Source organism: Lacerta agilis, chromosome 11 (assembly GCF_009819535.1).
Source record: "Lacerta agilis isolate rLacAgi1 chromosome 11, rLacAgi1.pri, whole genome shotgun sequence".
Taxonomy (NCBI): domain Eukaryota; kingdom Metazoa; phylum Chordata; class Lepidosauria; order Squamata; family Lacertidae; genus Lacerta; species Lacerta agilis.
In genome coordinates, this window is record NC_046322.1 from 47,848,454 (window position 1) to 47,873,221 (window position 24,768).

A 24,768-nucleotide genomic window follows, 5' to 3' on the forward strand; every position below is an offset into this window, starting at 1 on the left:
TGCGCATGTGCACAAGCTATTTCTGGTGCTCCGCCGACCCAGAAGTGGGCAGCCGCACCGCGCTGGTAAGAGTGGGCGGCGGCAGCAGGCGGCGGGGGTTGCCGTGGGCCAGATAATTGAGTCCCTAGGGCCGTATCCAGCCTGCGGGCCTTAGTTTGGAGATATCAGCCTTAGGTGGTGACCCTTAAAGACGGGATTAAACATTCACTCTCTGACATTACCTATGCGTCATTTGTTAAGTACAAGGTTTTTATGATGCATGTTCTGGATACAGCCGCTGCCGCTATCAGATCTAGATGGAAACACAAGCTCTCTTGTTGTCTTCAGCAAGTCTACTTTCTGTGGAGGTAGCAATTCTATTTCCTGATCGAAATTTGCTGGCTAACATATGATCCCTAGCAGGTATCGATCCCTAACTTCCTTTCCACTGTCTTCTCTTCCTTATGTCATAGCTATCACCTCTCCTCTTCCAGGTAGAACCAGTTCCTGTCTCTGCTACTCTCTTCTTCCAAGTACATCGAAAGGTTCAACCTGTACTTACAGTTTTCTTTTATGCTTCCTGGATTTGGCTTTGCCAAGATCAGGTGCACTGTCTCTTGTTCTTGTTTGGTGGTAAGCAAGGAGCAGGAGAGGCTTGCTTTGTTGAGGAAAGGCACCCTGCCCTTCTAAGGAGGAGTTGTCATTAGTGAATCTCAGAGGCTCGCAATGGCCTGGCACATTTAGCTCAGCACAAACATGCTGAGTTCCAGTCACAGTCATTTTGCTCTTTGTTGGTCCTTGCCGATCAGAAGGTCGGTGGTTCGAATCCCCGCGATGGGGTGAGCTCCCGTTGCTCTGTCCCAGCTGCTACCAATCTAGCGGTTCAAAAGTGGTAAGGTAAACGGCGTTTCTGTGAACTTTGGTTTCTGTCACAGTGTTCCATTGTGCCAGAAGCTGTTTAGTCATGCTGGCCATATGACCTAAAAAGCTGTCTGTGGGACAAACACCGGTTCCCTCGGCCTGAAAGCGAGATGAGCACCGCAACCCCATAGTCGCTTTTGACTGGACTTAACTGTCCAGGGGTCCTTTACCTTTACCAAGCTAAGACAGGTAAAGGTAAAGGGACCACAGACCATTAGGTCCAATCACGGACAACTCTGGGGTTGCGGATTTCATCTCACTTTATTGGCCGAGAGAGCCGGAGTACAGTTTCCGGGTCATGTGGCCAGCATGACTAAGCCGCTTCTGGCGAACCAGAGCAGCGCACAGAAACGCTGTTTACCTTCCCGCCGGAGCGGTACCTATTTATCTACTTGCATTTTGACGTGCTTTCGAACTGTTAGGTTGGCAGGAGCAGGGAACGAGCAACGGGAGCTCACCCCGTCACGGGGATTCGAACCGCCGACCTTCTGATCGACAAGCCCTAGGCTTTGTGGTTTAACCCACAGTGCCACCCATGTCCCTAAGCTAAGCCAAGGTTTGGCTTATTGTGACATCCAAACTTGGGCTCACAGTTTCAACTCCCCATGGTAACCATGAGTCATAAACAAAAAGTCATAAACCATGGTTACAGCTCACGGTTAGCCCATAGAGAGAGCTAAACCATCAGCCTGGGTTTAGACAACACGCTCAGTCAAACCTCGGCTTGATATGGTGTGGCAGCACCAAGGACTGCGGAGGAGCAAAGCGACTGCAAGCTCCCCACTTGTGGAACACCACCAGCTCATCTGCCACTACTTTGATTCTTTATATCTCTGTATTTGCTTGCCTGTTTTTCATGCTCCTTAGGCTCCCCAGACTCTTTTACGAATAAGGATTGAGGAAAGGATTGTTAAAAAAAACAAACTATAAAAGGAAAGTGGATTATCTTAGAAGAGACAAATGAATCAATGTGGCTGGAACTTTCCTCATGCTGAGGGAGGTGGAATTCTAGAATTGTAGAGTTGGAAGGGACCACGAGGGTCATCAAGTCTAAACCCCTGCAATGCAGGAATCAACCTCAGGTAGCCCAGTATACCTGAAGGAGCATCTCCACCCCCATCGTTCTGCCCGGACACAGAGGTCCAGCTCCAAGGGCCTTCTGGCGGTTCCCTCACTGCGAGAAGTGCAGTTACAGGGAACCAGGCAGACGGCCTTCTTGGTAGCGGCGCCCGCCCTGTGGAACACCCTCCCACCAGATGTCAAAGAGATAAACAACTATCTGACTTTTAGAAGACATCTGAAGGCAGTCCTGTTTAGGGAAGTTTTTAATGTTTGATGTTTTGTCTCTTTCTTTCTTCTTCTTCTTCTTCTTCTTCTTCTTCTTCTTCTTCTTCTTCTTCTTCTTCTTCTTCTTCTTCTGTTGGGCGCTGCCCAGATTGGCAGGGTATAAATAAGAAATGATGATGATGATGATGATGATGATGGGGATGGGGAAACAGTGGCCGTCACCTGGTCTGAGCTCTCCCCCCCCCGCAATTCCCCCCTGTTGAAGGACACAGGTATATATTTGCCCCTGCTAAACTTAACTGCTATGAAGGGCATCATACCTTTGCCAATGCTGAAGGAAGATTAAGCCCTGTCAGCTTTTGTACATGCAATGCGGAAGGGGCACCATATTGTCTTTTGCCTCAGGCAGCAAAATGTCTCAGGCCAACCCTGCCTATCAAGCAGCTTTAAACTGAGTTAGGCCCAGGGTTTCTTTTAGGGGGAGCTCACAGGAACTCAGTTCCAGCACCTCTCAGGTGGGCACCATTGCCTTAAGAGAACGAGGGAGGTGTTCATGGTGAGTTCTGACATGTCTTTCTCTAGAAAAATAGCACTGGTTAGGCCTGTGGTTGATTCTAGACCAATCAATGTCCTATCAGTCTCCAATCTTCCCTTCCTCAGCAAGGTGTTAAGAGCATGTGGTAGCATCTCAGCATCAGGGTTCCTGGATGAAACAGGTTATCTAGATCCATTTCAATCTGGTTTTAGGCCTGGTTGTAAAACGGAGACTGCTTTGGTTACCTTGGTGGCTGATCTACATTGGGAACCGGACCTCTCAGTGGCTTTGGAGACCATCAACCATGGCATCCTTTTGGACTGTCTGTCTGGGATGGGACTTGGGAGCACTGTTTGACAGTGGATACCCTCCTTCTTAGAGGGGAAAGTTCAGAAGGTGCTCCTGAGTGTGTGTGTTTCCCATTCAACCCTGTGGTGGTTGAAATGTGGGGTCCCTCAAGGCTCCATCTTGTGCCATGGTATTTAATGTATGGGGTCACGAAGAGTCGGACACGACTGAATGACTAAACAACAACAAATACATGAAACCCCTGGGAGAGCTCATCAGAGTTTTGGAGCCATGCTGATGCCACACAACTTTTTCTCTCCTTTCCATCTGAACCAAGGAAGCAGTCTCCTTGATGCAACAGGAAAGGTTGAAGGAGCTGGGTATGATTAGCCTGGAAAAGAGGAGACTGAGAGGAAATATGATAGCCATCTTCAAACATCTCAAGGGTTGTCACATGGAGGAGGGAGCAAGTTTGTTTTCTCCTGCTCCGGAAGGCAGAACTCAAACTCATGGCTTCCAGTTACAAGAAAGGAGACTCCTCCATCAGAACCAAGGAAGGCCTGATCTGACTTTTGCCACGCCAAGAAAAGGAGAGTGTCTGTGTATATTTTCATACCTTGTTTTCTTTCTTAAACATTACCATTGGTAAGATACTGCTCTATGACACTGGCGCAAATCGGGGGGTTTCTTTGCTCAGCTGTCTTATTCCTAATTCAGATTTATATCAATTAAAAATAGCTTAGCAATATGATCCTCTTCTGCTTATTTTAAATATTTCCATTTCGAGACAGTATAGTGTAGTGCAGATCCTCCCAACAGGGTGGCATTTTTAGACCACCATTCTCATGCGGCCTCAAACCAGCATGGTCCAAACCAGCATGGTCCAAAACAGCTGAGTGGACCAAAGTTGGGGAAGGCTGGTGTAGTAGGTTTGGAGGCTCAAATTTCCTCTCAGTCATGCATCTTTCAGGGTAGCCTTAGTGCACAGCATCACCTCTCACTAACCCTGCAGGGTAGTTATTGCAAGGATGAAACACATTTCACCTATTCCTGCTTTGACCTCCTTGGAGAAAAAGCAGGATACAAATAGGATGGATGGGTGGATGGATGGATGGATGGATGGATGGATGGATAACTAACTAACTAACTAACTAACTAACTAACTAACTAACTGCACTTAAAAAAAGGAAGCACACATACTGCTATAAAAAATATTTAATAATAATAATTTATTACTTATACCCTGTCAATCTGGCTGGGTTTCCCCAGCCACTCTGGGAGGCTCCCAACAGAATATTAAAAAATACAATAAGACATCAAACATTAAAAACTTCCCTAAACCGAGCTGCCTTCAGATGTCTTCTAAAAGTCAGATAGTTGCTTATTTCCTTGGCATCTGGTGGGAGGGCGTTCCATAGGGCGGGTGCCACTACCGAGAAGGCCCTCTGCCCGGTTTATTGCAAGGCAAATCTATGAATTTAAAAATGTAATTGAAGCACAGCTCTTCACACACAAAACTTTGTAGAAAGATATCAGCTCACTCTAGGAGCTTCCAATCTACCCTTCTGAAAAGAAAAGCTACTGTTAAGGGCATGACAGGGGATTTTTTTGGAAATCAACACTGGTTGAACAGCATGTGCCATTCCCCCCCCCCCCCGCCCACTTACAAAATATAACTATTTTCCTAAATACTATATTCTACATGCATTGGCTGATTGCCTACCATTAGACATAACAAGCCATTAGACATTCTTCTAAATGGACTTAAAAATATATATAACATGACTACTGCTTACTTACACCATATCAAACTGCTGCCTGTCAGCAGTAAAAAGAATCTCATACAATACCACCCCCAAGACCCACTCCAGTCCATGGATATGAATGAGAATGGCAAATTCTGTACCCAGGCAGTGGGCATCGTGTTGAATACCAAGTTTGTTCAGCTGCCCAGCTTTACAAAATGTGGTCCAGAAGTATAACAGATGAAAGTCCACAATACTCTACACAGAACGCGACAGGCTCTATATGAGTTTCCCTCCCAATCTCTCACACACACGCAAACGTGAAACGACAGCCCTCACTAGGAAGCAGCGAGCACCATGCTCAAGTCAGCAGAATGTCACTCCTGAACTTTTCTCTCTCGCATCAGGAGGATTGATGGCCTCTCCACATCCCTTTGCCACCCGCCTCTCCCGAGGGTCCCCACCCGCACCCCCTTCCTTGCGCGAAGCGGAACGAGTTTAATCGCCGGGGATCACGGCAAAGTTGCAGCACATTACGAACTCGAAGAAGAGCCGAGCTTTTGCTCTCTTTAAAGTGAGCAAAGCTATGTGCATTGTTCGGAGAGCATGGCTGCAACGATACCAGAAGAACTGAACGTGCAGCTTCCCATCTGGCTGCCCCTGAAACGGACCTGTGACTTTGGAGATGAAAGACCCCCGAGTGCACTTAGGGAGGTTCGGGTCTTGCAATCTCAAACCCCCTCCCCTCCCCGGCACTTTCTTCCCCGCGCTTAGCAATCGATTGGATGTTTCCTTGGCTCGGTACGACCGTACCTCTGTGTGGCAAGCGTCCGTACTACTGTTGACAGCAGCTGTCCGTCCTTGGCCGAAACTTGCATGACATACTGCGGCTGCCCATTCGCGAGGCTGCTACAGTCCTCCACCGTCTTCACCACCGGAGCAGCCGGGCTGGTGCAGTCTGGTAAGACTTCGGGCAGGTGACTGCAGCGGCTGGTTGTCATGGTAACAGACAGCAATTACTCTGCTAATGGCTTCCACATTCATACAGGATTTCCATCTAGGAAAGAAAGATTAGAAAACAATTTATCGGAGGCAGGGGCTGCTGAGAGCGGACGCCCGGGCAAGACGCACACGCAACAAACCACCAACGTCTCCATCATTAAAATTCAGCAGGACTCAAAGAGCATCGCTTCCCATTAGAAAATATTCTAACACAAAGGTGGAAGTGGGGGGGGGGGGAGAGAAAAGCAGGAACTGTTAATAACAATGCAGCAAGCACCTACGTGTACAACACTGTCTTATTGATTCTCTTTGAAAATGAGATATTTCTCTCTCTGGCCCCCCTGCACCTCCTATTTCTTCTTCTTTTTTTAAAAAATTGCTCCTGCTATTTGCAGGGGATGGGCAGCCTCACAATTACATGGAGTTGAGAAACTGCGTCTCTATGAAGTGTGTATTATCTTTAAAAGCAATTTTTCTCCCTTTACTTTTCTCCACAGACTTTAATGCCTTGGTGAGAAATGGAAAGGCTGAAAACCTTTTGTCTCTCTCTCTCTCTCTCCCTTGCCGCCACCTTCCCCCGCCCCCCCCCCCACCTGCTTCTCTCCTAGTTGTGAGGTGCTAAGGACACCTAGCTTGGCCTGGCTTCAGCTGCACGCCAGCCTGTTCCCCATAAATGCAAGAAAAGTACCAAACAAATCTGAAATCTCTCGGAGAAAATAATCTGTTATTACGAAGTGCGTTACACCATCGAATGGAGAGCACAACACCCAAATCAGTATTTAATGACAGAGGGGTTTTCTCCCCCCAACCCCGCGGCTCCGGCCCCCTTAATGATAACCTGCATGCAGTAATGATACAGGCTGCGAGGTAAGGCTAGAGGGGGGGGGTGGCGAAAAAGAGAAATCATACTTGTATATGCCATGCTCCTTTCTCCCAATCATTTCAAATAAGTGACATTTAAAATGTTTTGCTGGACAGCGCCGCAGTATTTGTACAGGAAAACAGAACTTGTGATAGGCAGGAGTGGGCATTCCCCCCCCCCCACAACATAGGTGCCAATTTTGCACAGGAATACACACTGCAGAAATATGTGACATTAGAAATTGTGGGTTAATTTACTGGGAAGTGCCATGTCCTGCTCTCCTCAACCAGGGTGAGAGTATAACAACACCTCTAAGCCTTGTAGACAGTGTGTGTGTGTGATTGTATTGTTGGTTATTATGCTACGTGTTCGTGTGTGTGTTTATGCACATAAAAGATCACATACAGATTGTTCAAATACGAACATCACAGAACCAGCCCTTTCCTTAGAAGTCAGCGGCCCTAATAGAGGAGGACGTTTCAAAGGCCTGACTGTGGCTAGCTGCTAATTCTGTAGGTTCACTCTACTGATTTAAAAACAGCCAATAAAACATTACAAGATAATATAATCATCAACTTCGTCATCATCAACATAGAAAGCTTAAAAGGAAACTAGTGGCATAAAATATATTCCAGAGTGGAATACAAGATTCATATTTCTACCAAACATACCAAATAGTCATGGACGCTGCCAAATAAACTCATATTTGAAAGGACTGAGCCAACCATGAGAAAGATTGGTCATATACGGCACAAACGGCCCCCAAGCAGAAGCAAAGTAGGAGGGGTCTGCATCACCCCTGGCGGCGTGTATTTTATGAGTCGTCTTCCCGGAAATGGCAATGAGCACAACTTCTTTAAACCATCGAGCCACAGGAGAACAGGATGCATCTTCCCATCCTTGAGAGATCACTAGATGAGCAGCAACCAAAGGATATAGAATTCCCTGCTGAGAAGTAAGGTCAGCACCACCCCAAATGGCTAAGAGACATAGCTTAGGGTCCAAAGTGGCCTGCCTGTTTGCCAGCAATAACGCCAATCTCAACTGCAACCTGCTTCCAGAACTTGTGTACATAATGACATCCACACCACATATGCCAGTATGTTCCTCATACCTTACAACTCAGCCAGCATAAGGGGGAACTATATCTTCCAATACTTTTTTTTTTTTTTTACTGTAAACCTGTGATCCTTGAATGATATATTGATCCAGTACTTTGGCCACCTCATGAGAAGAGAAGACTCCCTGGAAAAGACCCTGATGTTGGGAAAGATGGAGGGCACAAGGAGAAGGGGACGACAGAGGATGAGATGGTTGGACAGTGTTCTTGAAGCTACTAACATGAGTTTGGCCAAACTGCGAGGGGCAGTGAAGGACAGGCGTGCCTGGTGTGCTCTGGTCCATGGGGTCACGAAGAGTCGGACATGGCTGAACGACTGAACAACAACAACATTGAAGAAGAAGAAGAAGAAGAAGAAGAAGAATTAAGAAGCCAGGCCCAACCTGGTGCCATGGTTTCAGGTTAGATCCCCGTATGGGACAGTTGCATTGCAGGGGGTTGGAAGAGGGGATCTTCAGGGTCCCTTTCCAACTCCACAATTCTATGATTCTATGATCTCTCGCTGTTGGCTGTGCTGCCTGGAGCTGATGGAAGTTGTAGTCCAATACATCTGCAGTCACAGGTTGGGGAAGGTGGCCTTAAAGCAGCGTTCCCCAACCTTGGGCCTCCAGCTGTTTTTGGACTACAGCTCCCATCATCCCTAGCTAGCAAGGCCAGTGGTCAGGGATGATGGGGGTTGTAGGCCAAAAACAGCTGGAGGCCCAAGGTTGGGGAACACTGCCTTAAAGAACATTAAAGGTACAGAATGCGTTTTAGTGCCCCTGGCATTAATTCAAAAATGCCACCTAACTGCTTATCTGGGGAATACTCCTATCCAATGTATTTTATTGATTTTCTTTTCCCCCTTTCTTTTTTAATGGTATTACACTATCCTGTCACTGTTGAGGCTCAGGGTAGCAGCCACCGAAAACAGTTGCACAATAGGAAAAGAAAGCTGAGAGTAGCTATGGGGCAACACATACCATATTTTTCTGTGTATAAGACTAGTTTCCCCCCCTAAAAAATAATGTCAAAAATTTGGGGGCGTCTTATACACAGATACATCTCCCCCCATTTTCTTAAATCTGAGTCCCCCAAAACAGGGGGCGTCTTATAGACGAAAAAATACGGTACAAAGAGTTATATGCGCTTGTGTGTGTACCAGCAATCATTTTCATATTCTCCCCCTCCCCATTTCTGAGCCCTATCCTTTGATTCCAGTCCTCTCCAGAGTGAGTGCTTGTGTAATTCCTAGGGGATAGGTTTATTCCCTCTTTCTTGTAAATCATTTTTATAGTTTTTTTGAGGAGCACAAAAAGGGCAGGGGAACACTTTGGGAATTCTGATTCCCCAGGGCTCTTCCCCACTCCCCCCCCCCATTTCTTCACAATGCTAAGGGAAGAACCAGGCATTATGGGAAATGCATTGTTGCTCCAGCAATCAGCAGCTCCTGGCACCCCTCTTTTCTCAGTCTCCTGCAGCAAGTACTAAGATGATGATTTTGTCACATTCCAAGATTCTGCATTATCAGCTCTGCTCCAATGGCTGAGATACCACAGGCAGAAGCCACCAGTCTGGCCCATCTTTTTATTTATGTATAAACAACCACGACAGAGCTTGGCAGACACAATCTGAATACTGAACACCACTCTTCTTCTTCTTCTTCTTCTTATTATTATTATTACTATTACTATTACTATTATTATTATTATTATATTTGTACCCCACCCATCTGGCTAAGTCCCCCAAGCCACCCTGGGCGGCTTCCAACAAATATTAAAATACATTAAAATGTCACAGATTAAAAACTTCCCTAAAGTTATTTCCTTGCCTTAACACCAAAATAATTTAAAAATCGAAACCCTGGCCATTCCTTTTGTAGTTTGATAATCAACTGGCACAAAGCACTTTGTGGCACTTTCCAGAGTTAGCCAAGCAGCTGGCTGAGGCAAGAAAGAAGAAGAAGAAGAAGAAGAAGAAGAAGAAGAAGAAGAGTTTGGATTTGATATCCCGCTTTATCACTACCCGAAGGAGTCTCAAAGCGGCTAACATTCTCCTTTCCCTTCCTCCCCCACAACAAACACTCTGTGAGGTGAGTGGGGCTGAGAGACTTCAAAAAAGTATGACTAGCCCAAGGTCACCCAGCAGCTGCATGTGGAGGAGCGGATCCAGGCAGAAAGACATCAGGGATGCCATACCACTCCCATAACGTGGGTCTTAAGCAGTGGTGTTGCACTCCTAAAGTAATATCTACGAACAGGGGCGAGTGCTTGACGATACACCTATCATTGCGGGGATGGCTTTAGCTACTTTTGCAGAGGATACATTCCCTAGGGAGCATGCATGTTGCCTATGTGCTACTTCGTAGCAGTTCTGACGCTCAAAGAACCACGAAGAAAAAGAATAGCGTTGTGATCCTCATATACGATGACAATGGAGCAAATGACTAATTCTAAGACCATTAGCACACAAAGAAATGCAAAAGAATGCAGCCTTATGAGAACGGCAGCCACAGACTCTCAAAGGAGCGTGCGCAGAGACATGGATTATGAGCTACATTTTAGTTTTGAAATGCATGCTGAGACTGTTCAACGAGAGTATGCAGCAGCACAGTAGATGCCTCATTAAACTTAAATAGCCTAGACAGGGCTGTGCTTATAGACCCATGCTACAGAATTATACATTTCCTTGCTCACTGCTTCGCTGACCTCATTATGTACAGCAGGAAGATTATCATTCTGCATAAAGTGACCATCCATGCCTTGACAAAGGCATCCGTCAGTCAGTGGAGGAGTTTAAGGGTATTTCTTAACCACCAGATGATGACGTTAAGAGCAAAATATTAATATATGCACAACTCTTTGCTTAAAAAAGAGCCCAGTGGAATATGTTTCTTCTTATCAGCTTGATAACATATTTTTAAAATAGGAATATCTGACTATTAATTCCAAGGCACTTGAAAATCTGCTATTCAAGGCACTTGAAAATCTTTTTTTAAAAATATAATTTTTATTATTTTTTACACTATACTACTACAATATAAAATTAAATCAAACATTTTCATACATTTTCCACTTTGGCTTGCAAAGCCATGACTTCCCTCAATCCCTCCACATGGCTTTCGGAATTTTATCTTGATATTATACTTCTTAAAATTCCTTCTTACTTTAAACCATACTTACAATAATATTTCTACACATTAACTACAAAACTTCTTGAAATCCTATTAGCGTATTCAATTGTAAATTGTCTTTTAAATAGTTCGTAAACTTTAACCAGTCTTTGATGAATTTCTGGTCCCTCTGTTCCCGGATTCTTCCCGTCATTTTGTCCAATTCTGCATATTCCGTCAATTTCAATGTCCATTCTTCTTTCGTCGGTAATTCTTCTTGTTTCCATTTTTGTGCTAGTAGAATCCTAGCTGCAGTCACTGCGTATTGGAAAAGTCTAATGTCCTTCTTTTCAATGTCTGTACCTACAATACCTAAGAAGAAAGCTTCAGGCTTCTTAACAAAATTATATTTCAACATTTTTCTTAACTCATGATATATCATATCCCAATACATTCTCACCTTCTTACACTCCCACCACATATGATAAAAGGTACCGACACTTTCTTTACATTTCCAACACTTATTATCCGACTTATACATCTTTGCTAGTTTAACTGGGGTAATGTGCCATCTGTACATCATTTTTAACAAATTTTCTTTTATTGACATGCATGCCGTAAATTTCATTCCTTCCTTCCAAAGTTTTTCCCAGTCTTCTAGCATGATGTTATGTCCAATGTCTTTTGCCCAATGAATCATCACTGACTTTACTTGAAAATCTGATGTGGGTCACTATCATTTGTGTTATACGGAAAACAGAAAGAGAGGGAGTAGCTTGGCCAAGGCAGCTGACGTTCATGGCCAACGTTGACATTTGAAAACAGGTCTAATCCCATTATTTTACCAGTGCCACCCTGATTTCCAAAGTTCTGGTTTTTAGAAAAGCTCTGACAACGCAAAATAAATACCAGCCTTTTGAACATGTATTAAAAAAAATCATAATAATTCAACCCCGGCAGAAGCCCTGTAATGCAATTCATCCAATTCCAACAGTTGAGTGTGTTTTCAATATTCTCCCTCATAAAATGCAGCATGATATACACTTTTGAAAATGGTGTAAGTAATAAGCAGCGCATATCGAACTCTGGAGGTAAATATCAAGAATGATTGTTCTGAGAAGTACCTATTGACTAAGGCAATGCCAGCGCATACAAAAGCAAAAATAAATCTTGCTACCTAAGAAAACCCCGGCTGAATACATGTATTCTTTTTATGCGCTTTCATATGAGAGACATGGAAATAGCTTTTGACCATGAGCAGGTATTGTTCATTTTCAAGGCCGTAAGGTTCATTCAGAGACGCTGACAAGGCCTATATTGTATCATTATAGCAGAGAGTCAGAAAACCAGGGGAAGCCAAGAGACTGAGTACTGGACCTACCAGAAAGCGGTGGCCAAACCTCAAAAGTCAGAATCCAAGACACTACCACAGGGTTTTTCTAGTCATTCACACATTTCATCATGGTTTGGCGCAGCTGTGTCACTACACAGAGCTGTTAAGACATAGCTCTGAGGTGGTGAATGTAGGCAGAAGACCTCTGCCGATTTATATGCTTATGAAATGATCTAAATTCTGTACCAAGAAATCTGAATTCTGCAACCTGCCTATGTCATGCAAATGTACATATATTTAGTCATCTTGCACAATTTATTCTGATTCTGGTAATCATATTTTTTTGGGGGGGGGAGGAGAAGAGAGCAATGCAGGACAGCGAAACATTGCTCTCTGGCCACTAAAAATCCTGCTAAGCTTCCTTCATTGGCTCCTGTGATCTCATTGGCACTTCTCATCTAGTTTCAAGGCTATCTTATGAGCTAGACAATGGAATCTCAATTTTGGCACTGAATAAATATAACACTGAACCAAAACGATCATGTAGGTGTCCCTAAAAGTATGTTGGGGTGGGGGCACCGTGTAGGTCATGTAGGTGTCCCTAAAAGTATGTTGGGGTGGGGGCATCGTGAAATCACGACGCCGGACAGACTGTGCATGCGTGGAAATGCTGTGCATGCCCAGTCCACCCGGGCCAGTGTTGCTGCTCCCGCAGCGACTGAGCGAGCCGCCAAGTGAGTGGTGGGTCGTGGGGCTGCCCTGTCTGTCTGTAAAGCAGTACAGACGGGTGCCACACAGCGGGGCTTGGTTTGGGGAGGGGCTGCCAAGTGTCACCCCCCTCCCCTGGAACCCGGGGAGCCCCACCCCCTACACCCCACCCTTCCTACGCCACTGGATGGGGTGCTGCCACTGAAAATGTTGGGTTGGCACTCATCTAATCTCCAAAATGGGGAGCCTCCGAAAAAGGTCGTCTTCAAGCCAGTCTTAACAATCAAGATGGGTGAAATGAGAAACAGTGGTCCCTTGCTATTATAAACCATTTCTTCTGTCTGTAAGCCTGGTTAAACACATAAATGCAGAGCTGCATTTCTAGCCTTCAGTATTCTGGTGAACAAGTACCGATACTTTTGATGTGTTTTCCAATAAGCTCTGCAACTTCTGGGTTATAAGCACGATCCTTCACCTTGCTCAACAGAGGAAAGGGCACCAAATGGAAGATGTTCCCTTTATCTGCTTCGCCCCGTTCAGGCGACTGTTAAGTTCAAAATGTCATCCTACCATTGCTGCGTCTTAAAACGAATGCTTGCCATGCTGCATTTTGTTTCTTGTAATGTAGAAGGCAGAGGGCTGGGGGGGAAAGTAGGCAAAGGGAAATTAAAATTTTAATGGAAAAGCGATGAAATACAGTACCAACGAAAGAACAATGGCAAGAAAAGTTGATGAAATACGCTGAAATGGTGAAGCTAACTGAGAGACTCAAAGATAAGGACAACAGTGACTTCAAAAAACATTGGGAACCTTTTATGATGTATATACAGAAACAATGCATTGAAATGAACTCACTTGCAGGATTCGAGTAATACACTTACAATGGACAAACATAAACAGAAAATATAAATATGAGGTTAAAATGTTAAGAACAGATTGACAATGTACAATTTTAATTTTAGTACACAAGGCATATAAAATTATAAAATTATAATTATATAAAATTATAAATAAATATGATATAAACCAGAAAGGGAAGTCGGGGTAAGTCGGGGGGGGGGGTAATTGAACATGTAAAATGTAATTTGAATTTTTGATTATGCTAAAACTTGTAAAATTTTAATAAAAATATTTTTTAAAAAAATATAAAATTTTCTTTTGCACGAGGAGGAGAAAGAAATTACGCTAGCTGCTGTAGAGAACACTGTCATTACAACCCGCTTGTTCCTCAAGGGAGCATCATGGAGTCACGCGAGTTATTTCCCTTTTGCATCTCTGCTGTTGATTTAAATGACAGATGTGAAAAGTGCAGGGAGTCAGACTGCTCCTGACCGACTCCTCATGTGTGGATGCTGAATGGTGATGGCACTGCAACACACACAACTGCCCCTCCAAGGAGTGCTAAAAATCTTGCAGCTAATGAATTGACTCTCCTGTGAGGCATGGATATAGAAAAGCAATGCTACATACAGCAAGAGCATTGCAGCGACTGGGGAAGTAATTTTGGCAGAATGCAAAGAAGTTAGGACAGTCTTAAGACATAGTCTTCTGTTCTTGTAACCTCCAGGTGTAGACCTGTACTTTTAACAATTTGCTGGGAAGATCAAAGATTGCGTTTGCGCCCAGGAAGGCTAGAATTAGAGCTGGGAAAATCCTCCTGTTCCAAGGAGGCATTAATCATCTCATCGATGCAGTTTGTCAAATCCCCTCTTGCTAGATGCTATCAACCAAGTAGGGCAAGGCTGGGAGCCGGCAGGTGGAAGGTCACGTTTCTCCTAGAACCATATCTATCACTTCTTTATTCTCAACTCGGGGTAATCTTTGTTTGGAGTACTTACACCGGTACTTCAAGCATGTTGGCTAGCCGAGTAATAGCTTGACCTTCACACTTCTAGTGGGCTTTAATGTTTCATGCTGAAAGAAACTGCCTTTCCCCCACATGACCCAACCTACAGAGTCTTCCAATTCACACTGGAGAATGGGAATCAGAAACAGGATATTTGTGGCTGACCTAAAGTTGTGTGATTCACTTCTCTTAGAAATTTGTCTGAGATCGAGCGTTTACTGAAAGCTTTCCATTAGCTAAAAAAAGAAAGAGCGAGGCTCTGATTCAAATCTGCTGGGACTGGTGAATTTATATTAAGGTGTGGGTATTTTTATTCATGCCTAGTTTTCTCCCAACGCTGTAATCCGTTTTCAGCCTGTAGGTTAAGACACCCAAAATAATACATTAAATTAAATAATATTAGTCCAACAAAATATTTTTTCTTTCCTTATTCCGTTCCATTAATCCATTTCAGGTCAATATTATTTTACATATAATTTTATCATGTCACTCCCTCTGTATGTGTTCAAAATATGAATGCACACAATATGGAGATCTGGGGTTGCTCTCTTCGGTATTGTGTTCGAGAATTCAAAATGCCACTTGTGATGGCCTGGGAGTCAGACTCTGATGCTGAACCTGAGGGATCCCAGCCTGCACAGGATTCCCCGCCTCCAGAACCAGCAGAGCCGGGGCCAGGGCTTGAGCCTGAAGGATCCCCACCTGTGCTGGATCCCCAGGTGCAGGCTGTGGAGAACTAGCCGCATGCCAGGTAGGGGTTAAATGTTCTGACAGTTAGAACCCTCGGGGGCGGGCTTAGCCTGGGTATAAAACACCCCTCCCAGTGGGCAGTTAGGCAGTTAGAGTTACCGTTGGAGTTGAAGTGTGGGCAGGAGGAGTTAGAGTGCAGTTAAGTGCGGGGAGTTGAAGTTGAAGTGTGAGTCAAGAGATAGAGCTGGGAGTTTAGAGTCTTAGGTGGATGTTAGCAGAGAGGATAAGGAGATTGTGAAACGCATTGTTATTGCTATTTAGTTAACTATTAGAGGTATTAGGCCGGTAACATTTAGAGGTATTAGGCCGGTATAGGACAACTGTTATAAGCTTATTGAACAACCTTTTATTTATCAGCAACCACAAGCTTTGTACGCAATAAACATCTTTTTAGTTCACAATATCCTCGTCTGTGGTGAATGAAGTAAGCAGGATCCAGCTAGTAGTCTGAAGGGCTGCAGCTGGGGACTGTTTGTCGTTGGTGCAGCACTCATAGACCGTAAAACGTCCGGGGGTGGGCTGTACAGGGCGAAGGGCCCGCGACATTAAAGTGGTGGCAGCGTCGGGACGAAAGATAGTCATAAAGTGGTGGTCATGTTGAGATCAAAGATCTAAAGTGTTGGCAAGCAGTGCCAAGGTACAAGAAAGATTTAAGGGTGACACATTGTGTGAAGTGTGAGGCTTAAAGAGGATTTAAGCAAACTTCTGTGAGACTCTACAATCTAGTCAGGAAGGGGATCGCATACACCTGGAAAGGGAGAAGGGGAATTCAGAGAGGAATTACCTGGCCCTAGGGTGTGGTGTGATAGCGCCTAAGACTGTGAGATTGTGAGAGAATTACAAAGATACTTTGCGTTTAAAACTATTTCAGGCAGAAAGGTTTATAGTGAGAGGTCGGAAAAGTACGCTGGACAAAGTGCACTGAGGTAACTTTGGGCGTGACTTTGGACCTAAACTGTGGAAACTAAGCCTGGAGAAATAGTTTAACTGAAACATCCTTGCTTTAAGTACAGAAATAATACCACCAAATAAATAGAAAATGCCACCTAGGAAGACAAAAACAGCTCTTAGGGACTCACAAGTAGAAAGCTCTGAAGAAGAAAATGGGGTTTCCCAGATTGAGGAAACCAGTACTGAAACAGTTAACAAAAATCCTGCTGAGGGGACTAGTTTTAAAGCCTCAGAGGAATTTGAGAAATGGAAACTAGAACAAGAATATAAACTGAAGGAATTAGAAATGAGATTGCAAGCTGAGGCAAAAGAGAGAGAACTAAAAGAGAAAGAAATGAAACTAAAAGAGAAAGAAATGACCTTAAATATTGAGAGAGAAAGAGAGGAAAGAGAGTTAAAAGAGAAAGAAATGACCTTAACTATTGAGAGAGAAAGAGAAAGGGAGGAAAGAGAATATTTATTAGAAATGAAAAGACTTGAATTATCAGCTGTAGATAATAGAAACAACAACAATAGTTCCACACAAAATCCTAGCAGGGTGGATTTAAAAAGATTCCCTGACTTCAGAGATAAAGACGATCCTGAAGCATTTATCATTTCTTTTGAGAGGGCTTGTGAAGATTTTGAAGTAAAAGATGAGGAGAAAATGCAAATACTGAGAGCTCGTATTAGTGGAACATTAACAGAGATTTATTCTCAAATGCCATCTGATCAATCTAAAGATTTTGAAGCATTTAAACAGTTGGTTTATGTTAGATTCGGAATTACTGCAGAACAACTGAGACAAAAGTTTAGAACAATAAAAAAGGTGCGTGAGGAAACATTCGCTCAATTAGGAGCTAAAACAACAAATTATTTAAACAAGTGGCTAGAACAGGAGGGTGCTGATTCTGTGGCGAAAATAAAAGAGGTGATCGCATTGGAACAATTTTATGACACGATTAATAGTCATTTGAAGTATTTAATTAAAGAAAGACGCCCTAAAACCATCCTGGAAGCTGCTAATCTGGCAGATGAAATAAATGAAATCCGAGAACACGCTTATGATGCCCCAAAATATAAGGACAAGCAGTGGGAAACAAATAAGTTTAAGAGAACGCAACAGCCCGCAAAGTTTACCACAGAAACTGCCAAGAAAATTTTTCCCGCCAATGCAAATGTTCCCCATAACACGCCTATGACAACGGGGGGGACTGAGGGAAAAGTAAATAAATATAGTGAGGGTAAAAGGCCTGAATTAATCTGTTGGCAATGTGGGAGAAAAGGCCATCGACAGGTGGACTGTAGAACTGAACTCAGAACTAGGAGTGCAAATACTATCCCTCAGAAGCAGACATATTGTGTCCAAACTGTGGAGACAGAGCCAACTGCCAACATGGTTGCCACGACAACCGAGGCCCAGTCTAGAGAACAGGCTGATGAGTTACCAGTGGCCCAAGTTGTGAGGTGCTATATAATTCAACAAGATGACATGCTATTACACAAAACAGGAGAAGAAATTTGGGTGAATGGTAAACAATATAAAGGCTTAAAAGACACAGGGTCTCAGATTAGTATTGTACATCCTGATTTATTAAAGCCAGAAGACTTTATTAAAGGCAAAACAATCGGTTTAAAAGGAATATCAAAACAGCCAGAAATCTTGCCAGTCGCACTAGTTAATCTGACATATAAACAATGGTCTGGAAAATGGCAAGTAGCAGTTTCACCAGAAATCCCAGCTCCAATGTTAATTGGGTGGGATCTACTTGACCATGTACAGAGTGCATTTGTGATAACTAGGGCACAAAAACTGCGACAGTTACCTCAGGAGGAAAGGCCTGATACAATTGTTGAACTGACACAAGATACAAGTATAATGCCAGTTACAAATAGTCAAGCAGCTAGTTTTGCAGCCAAGCAGAAACTAGATACAGATTTACAGAAATATTTTCAAGCCACAGCCTTGAATACAGTATTAACCCCTGAAAGCCCGGAGCGGGTTATAGTCAACAATGAGTTGCTATACAGAGAGATTCTTTTAAAGCCTAATAGAGGGGGTAATGAAATCCACAGGCAACTGATCGTACCTACTGAATTTAGAACCAAGATAATACAACATGCACATGGCAGTATCTTTGGAGGTCACTTGGGAATCACCAGAACCAAACAAAGGGTGTCCCAAAATTTCTTTTGGCCTGGGATGGGCAAGCAAATAAAGTTATTTTGTCGAACGTGCCATAGTTGTCAATTACAAGGACATGGGCAGGATAAAACAAAAGCACAATTATGCCCCTTGCCCATAATATCACAACCCTTCCAACGTTTAGCATTAGATGTAATGGGACGAATGCCAAAAGCCAGTCGCAGGGGACATCAAAATTTGTTGTCTATTGTGGATTTTGCGACGAAATATCCGGAAGCGATACCGTTGCAAAACATAGAGACTGAAACAGTGGCTTCAGCTCTAATATGTGTCGGCTAGGGTTTGCAGAACAAATCGTGACAGACCTTGGAGCCTCATTTACCTCTAAACTGATGCAGCGTTTGTGGGAGAGGTGTGGGATAAAACATATCACCAGTAGTCCCTTTAAATTATTGTTTGGGAGAAAAATCAAGGGTCCCCTAGATTTATTAAGATTTAATTGGGAAGGACGGCCGGTTGGGGATTCTGAGAATGTAGTTGATTACCTATTTAAATTGCAAAACACTCTCAAACGATCACTAGAACTGGCAGGAGAACATTGCAAGGTTGCTCAGCACAAACAGAAAGTTTGGTATGACAAAAAGGCACGTATGAGATCTTTTGAGCCAGGACAGGATATTTTATTAATCAGACCAGTAAACTGTGACAAGTTACAACTGACATGGGAAGGTCCTTGTAAGATCATTTCAAAAATGAATGATATAAACGATATAATTCAGCATGGTGAAGGGAGGCGGGTCATGCAGGTGAATATGATAAACCCAACCCAGTCACTAAACCATGAACCCAATCTAGACTACAGTAGTCACGTTGTTGAAAAAGCCTGTGATATTGGTAAAGGAGTGTCTACCTGCAATATGACCAGTGACCCCTCTGTGAGATCAGTTAGAACAAGTAGTCATAGTGACGATAAACCATTCATCAGTTGGAAAGATAGAAAGAAAGACGTACTGGAAGTTATAGCTGGCATGGGGGCCTATCGACTTTCTATGAAAGTGAAATTGTTTCCTACACTAGAGATTGTGTGGTGGGAAGATGGGTACCCTGCTGCTCATGCAACACAAATAAATGCCCAAAAGGAATGTAGTTACACAGCATTAACAGGGCTACCACGTCAAAGGCATACAAAAGTAATCTTAAAATTGCTCGAAGTGGGAACTAATAAATCACTACAGACCAAAGATGAACTGACAACAAGGGAGATTGCTATGAGCAATAAGCAATCAGAGCTTGTTAGCCTACTTTCATTAAGAGATCACGCTTGCCTAGAAAGCTTCAGCAAGCTGAATAAAACAGAGGATATCCACAAACTTCTGCAAATAGTTCCCAGTGCATTTAAAAGCCAGACAACCAGTGTTTATGCAGCTTATGATGACCTGGAGATGTGTGTACAAGTCTGCGAGCTTAAACATTTAACAGAGATCCTGAAGGAGGGAGAGGTTGAACAAAGAGAGCTTTTGATCCTGAGAAACAAGGACTCTACCCAGCTTGAGATCCACAATCGTTACAGACGCCTCGAGTGCAGGGATCGGAATGGGACTGTGTCATCTGGCCGGGGAAGACAGCTTACATCCCATCACGTATGGCAGAGAAAAGACTGGTGCCCAGAGAAAGATACTTCTTGCGACGGTTAAGGACGATAAGGAGCGTGAAAGGATCCTAAACATCATCGCAGACGCCTTATAATGAAGACCCAAAGACAAAGGTTAATGGACAGTTACGGGTTTTCTTGCAATAAAGACCTAATGCTGCATGAACTATTGTATATAATGTTCACAACTATATGTACTTTTACTGGAGATGTAACTGTTTATGCCATAGTTAGGGAAAAGGTAAGAGTTAATAAATGTAATGTTTATGTTAATGTTTAAAAATGTTGTTTGTATCAGAGGGATACTTTGGCTAGTAACTCCTCTGATACAAACCTAAAAAGGAGGGAGGTATGTGGAGAACTAGCCGCATGCCAGGTAGGGGTTAAATGTTCTGACAGTTAGAACCCTCGGGGGCGGGCTTAGCCTGGGTATAAAACACCCCTCCCAGTGGGCAGTTAGGCAGTTAGAGTTACCGTTGGAGTTGAAGTGTGGGCAGGAGGAGTTAGAGTGCAGTTAAGTGCGGGGAGTTGAAGTTGAAGTGTGAGTCAAGAGATAGAGCTGGGAGTTTAGAGTCTTAGGTGGATGTTAGCAGAGAGGATAAGGAGATTGTGAAACGCATTGTTATTGCTATTTAGTTAACTATTAGAGGTATTAGGCCGGTAACATTTAGAGGTATTAGGCCGGTATAGGACAACTGTTATAAGCTTATTGAACAACCTTTTATTTATCAGCAACCACAAGCTTTGTACGCAATAAACATCTTTTTAGTTCACAATATCCTCGTCTGTGGTGAATGAAGTAAGCAGGATCCAGCTAGTAGTCTGAAGGGCTGCAGCTGGGGACTGTTTGTCGTTGGTGCAGCACTCATAGACCGTAAAACGTCCGGGGGTGGGCTGTACAGGGCGAAGGGCCCGCGACACAGGCATCAGCAGAGTCTGCTCTGGCTCCTGATGGGAGGGAGGACCCATTGCCTGCAGGTGCTCCACTCCCAGCCTCTTCAGAGGAAGCTGAGGCATCCCCTGGGTCCTGTAACCCACCAGCCTCTCCTGAGCTAAAGAGGCTCAGGGCAGAGAGGCAAAGGGAGTTAAGTGTCTGCAGGAGGAGTGCTCGCCTCCAGGCCCGGAGGAGAGGCGAGTCTCCGGAGGATCGGGACTGCCCTAAGCATAGGGCCAGATAAAAGCCAGCCAGACCCAGCCCAAGTTGCGTGAGCAACTAGTTGCAAGCGTGTGCTCAACCTGCAACCTTGTGCCTGAACCTGCTTTGGACCTCGACCTGCTCCCTGCCTCGCTCCCCGCCGGACTGACCTCCTTTGGACCCCTAGACCCAGGACTGGACTTGGACCTCGCTTCATGGACAAACCCTTGGGGCCAGCACACCACTGCTGATCACTCGCTGAGAAATTCCAAGGCAGCGAGGGACCCAATGAGTAAATTCTCATGCCAAGACAATCCCAAGAAGGCATTTGCAAGAAATTCTGCAAACGGTCCCATCAATGAAGTGCTCATTTTCCATCGCAGAAGGACTGCATAGCAGGAGATGCGTGACTCTGAAATCAAGAAAAACGGCAGGACTCCGCAAATGCCTGCGAGCGAGGCAGAGGGATTCTTATTAAGTTATAGTCAAACATATGGAGATGTCAAACGGCAGCCTTGCCAGCCTGGAGATGAATTTCAACATGGGCTCATTTGCATTTACAACAGAAAGCCAAGTTGGAGCCCTCATTGCACTTTTGACTACCGTGCATAAATTGAGCTCATTTCTCCACTGCATCAAGAACTACCATGTTGATGAATTCAAGTACCGAAGTGGAAACCCCCCCCCCCATTTCAACAAGGAGAGATTCCCCTCAGAGCCGCTGCAGAAAACCCTGAGTGGTTTTTGATTCACATGAGACAAAAAAAAAAAAAAAGCTCTTACACTGTAAGCTGTGGGAGGCAGAAGTTATACAAATATTGAAGTAGAGCTCTTATGTGAATTTCCCATTTGTGCTTTTTCAGCACCTTTATTAAAAACAGCACAGAATGCATCCGCAGTCTTCAAACACTTTCAAGCACTCAGAAACCCACACTAAACTTCCTATTTCACAGTATTCCCAGGAGTCTCCTATTAAGTTCCAAGAAATGCAACTCAAAAACTTGTATCCTGCAGCTTTGAGATTTCAAGACCAAGGGAAGAGAAACACAACTAGCTTGTTACCAGGGGAAGCTGTCCTAACAGCCTAGCAGCCAGTTATTTAAAATAGGGAGTTAGGGGAGAATCACCCTTAAAACGAAAAATATGTGTGTTGGGAAAGCAAATAATCATCCCCGATTTTTATATTCTGTGCAAGAAACTATAAATTCTTACAGCATGTGGTAAACATGCCATGTGTATTTTAGCTGACGTTCAAATATATTTAATTATTAAAATACCATTGATTGGGGAAGTTAATCATTAACCACAGTTAATTATTTTCCAATTTAATATGAAGCTAAGGGCTTACAGCCCTACTTATGACTCTTTTGAAACTGAGATACAAGTTTGCATAATTTCATGCAAATCACCCACAGCGTGTAGAGACAAAGGGATATTTGCAAGAGAAATATAAAGTAGAATGAGAACTGATTTGACTAACAAAATTTAGCAAAACAACATTGTCTTATACATGGAAAAATTTGGTATTTGGGGGGGGGGCACAGGTTCTCTACCCCATCCTAAAACCTGTTGCCCCAGCACATGGAATGCTAGGGTGTGGGAGAGAATGTTTTTTATTTAGTTAATTGGGAGACAAAAAAGATGCCGTAACACATGATCTCAGAGATCAAGGTGGGATGTAAGGGTTCATGTGGTTGCTAAGCTATATTTAACATAAACTTCCCAAAACATGATGTCATGCTGGGGTTGCAACATCATCACAGCAGCACCGACACTAGCAAATATGTTCAGTAGGCGGAGTCCTTTTCAAAGGTACATTGAAATCTCAGTTTGTAGACTGGAGGCACACAAAGGGCAAAACTATCACTATCATTATCAAAAGAGGGGGGGAGCCAGGTTAAGTTTTAAAATTAACCTTATGGGAGTTTAAATATGGACAGTTTCGTATGATAGGGATGCTTGCAGTAGTCCCCTAAATAAAGTTTACCATGCTAATCAGAAATTAAAGAAAGTAAAGATTAGAATCTTAGAATTGTAGAGTTCGAAGGGACCACAAGGGTCATCTAAAAAGGTAAAAGGTAAATGACCCCTGGATGGTTATAAATCCAGTCAAAGGGGACTATTGGGTGTGGCGCTCATCTCGCTTCAGGCCGAGGGAGCCAGCGTTTGTCCACAGACAGCTTTCCAGGTCATGTGGGCAGCTTGACTAAACCGCTTCTGGCGCAATGGGACACCGTGACAGAAACCAGAGTGCACGGAAACGCCGTTTACCTTCCCGCCAAAGTGGTACCTATTTATCCACTTGCACTTTGATGTGCTTTCGAACTGCTAGTTTGGCAGGAGCTGGGACAGAGCAAAAGGAGCTCATCCTATCGCAGGGATTCAAACCGCCAACGTTCTGATTGGGAAGTCCAAGAGGCTCAGTGGTTTAGACTACAGCACCACCCATGTCCCCCCAAAAACAAGCACACAATCACTGGCAGGTCCACCTGCCACTGTGAGGCTCAAAGCAATAAAAATGATGCCTCCCCAGCTGTTGCCATTGGCTGTGGTTTTCTTGTGATGTCACAAAAGCACTTGGCAACTGAGTAGATATAAAACCAGACCAGGGGGAAAGCCCTTTTCTATTTCCAGCAGGACACACCTGGCAATGGAGGTGACATTCAGCACTGCCCAGGTTTCTTCCACTTGGAGGAGGCAAACTGGTGAATGGGAGGAGGCAATCCTTTGGCAGTGGGACGCCTGGGAGCAATAATAAGGCAAGTTTGCTTGCTTGAAGGCTGCTGGTATCCGTGGTTGGAAGCTGGTGGATGTCTCATGAAGGACCTAACAGTAGCTTCTGGCACAATGGGACACGGTGACAGAAGCCAGAATGCACAGAAATGCTTTTTATCTTCCTGCCACAGTGGTACCAATTTATCTACTTGCACTGGTGTGCTTTCGAACTGCTAGGTTGGCAGGAGCTGGTACAGAGCAATGGGAGCTCACCCTGCCGTGGGGATTCGAACCACCAACCTTCTTATCGGGAAGCCCAAAAGGCCAGGTGGTTTAGACCACAGCACCACCCACTTCCTCAATAAACAAGCACACCATCACTGATAGGTCCACCTGCCACCGTGAGGCTCAAAGCAATGAAGATGATGCCTCCCCAGCTGTTGCCATTGGCTGTGGGTTTCTTGTGATGTCACAAAAGCACTTGGCAACTGAGTGGATATAAAGGCAGGCCAAGGGGAAAGCCCTTTTCTATTTCCAGCAGGACACACCTGGCAATGGATGTGACATTCAGCACTGCCCAGGTTTCTTCCACTTGGAGGAGGCAAACTGGTGAATGGGAGGAGGCAATCCTCTAGCAGTGGGATGCTTGGGAGCGATAATAAGGCAAGTTTGCTTGCTTGAAGGCTGCTGGTAACCATGGTTGGAAGTTGGCGGACGTCTCATG

General features: G+C 44.2%; 1 protein-coding gene across 1 annotated transcript in view; it reads right to left on the reverse strand.

Annotated features, from left to right (window-relative positions):
* The window catches only part of MARCHF3 (membrane associated ring-CH-type finger 3), a 158,100-nt gene that overhangs the window by 46,047 nt on the left and 87,285 nt on the right, over positions 1 to 24,768 (reverse strand). Inside the window, exon 2 of the mRNA XM_033164593.1 lies at positions 5,569 to 5,812. Within this exon, the coding sequence (XP_033020484.1) occupies positions 5,569 to 5,756 (188 nt within the window). The 5' untranslated portion in view covers positions 5,757 to 5,812. The remainder of the gene's footprint in view (positions 1 to 5,568; positions 5,813 to 24,768) is intronic.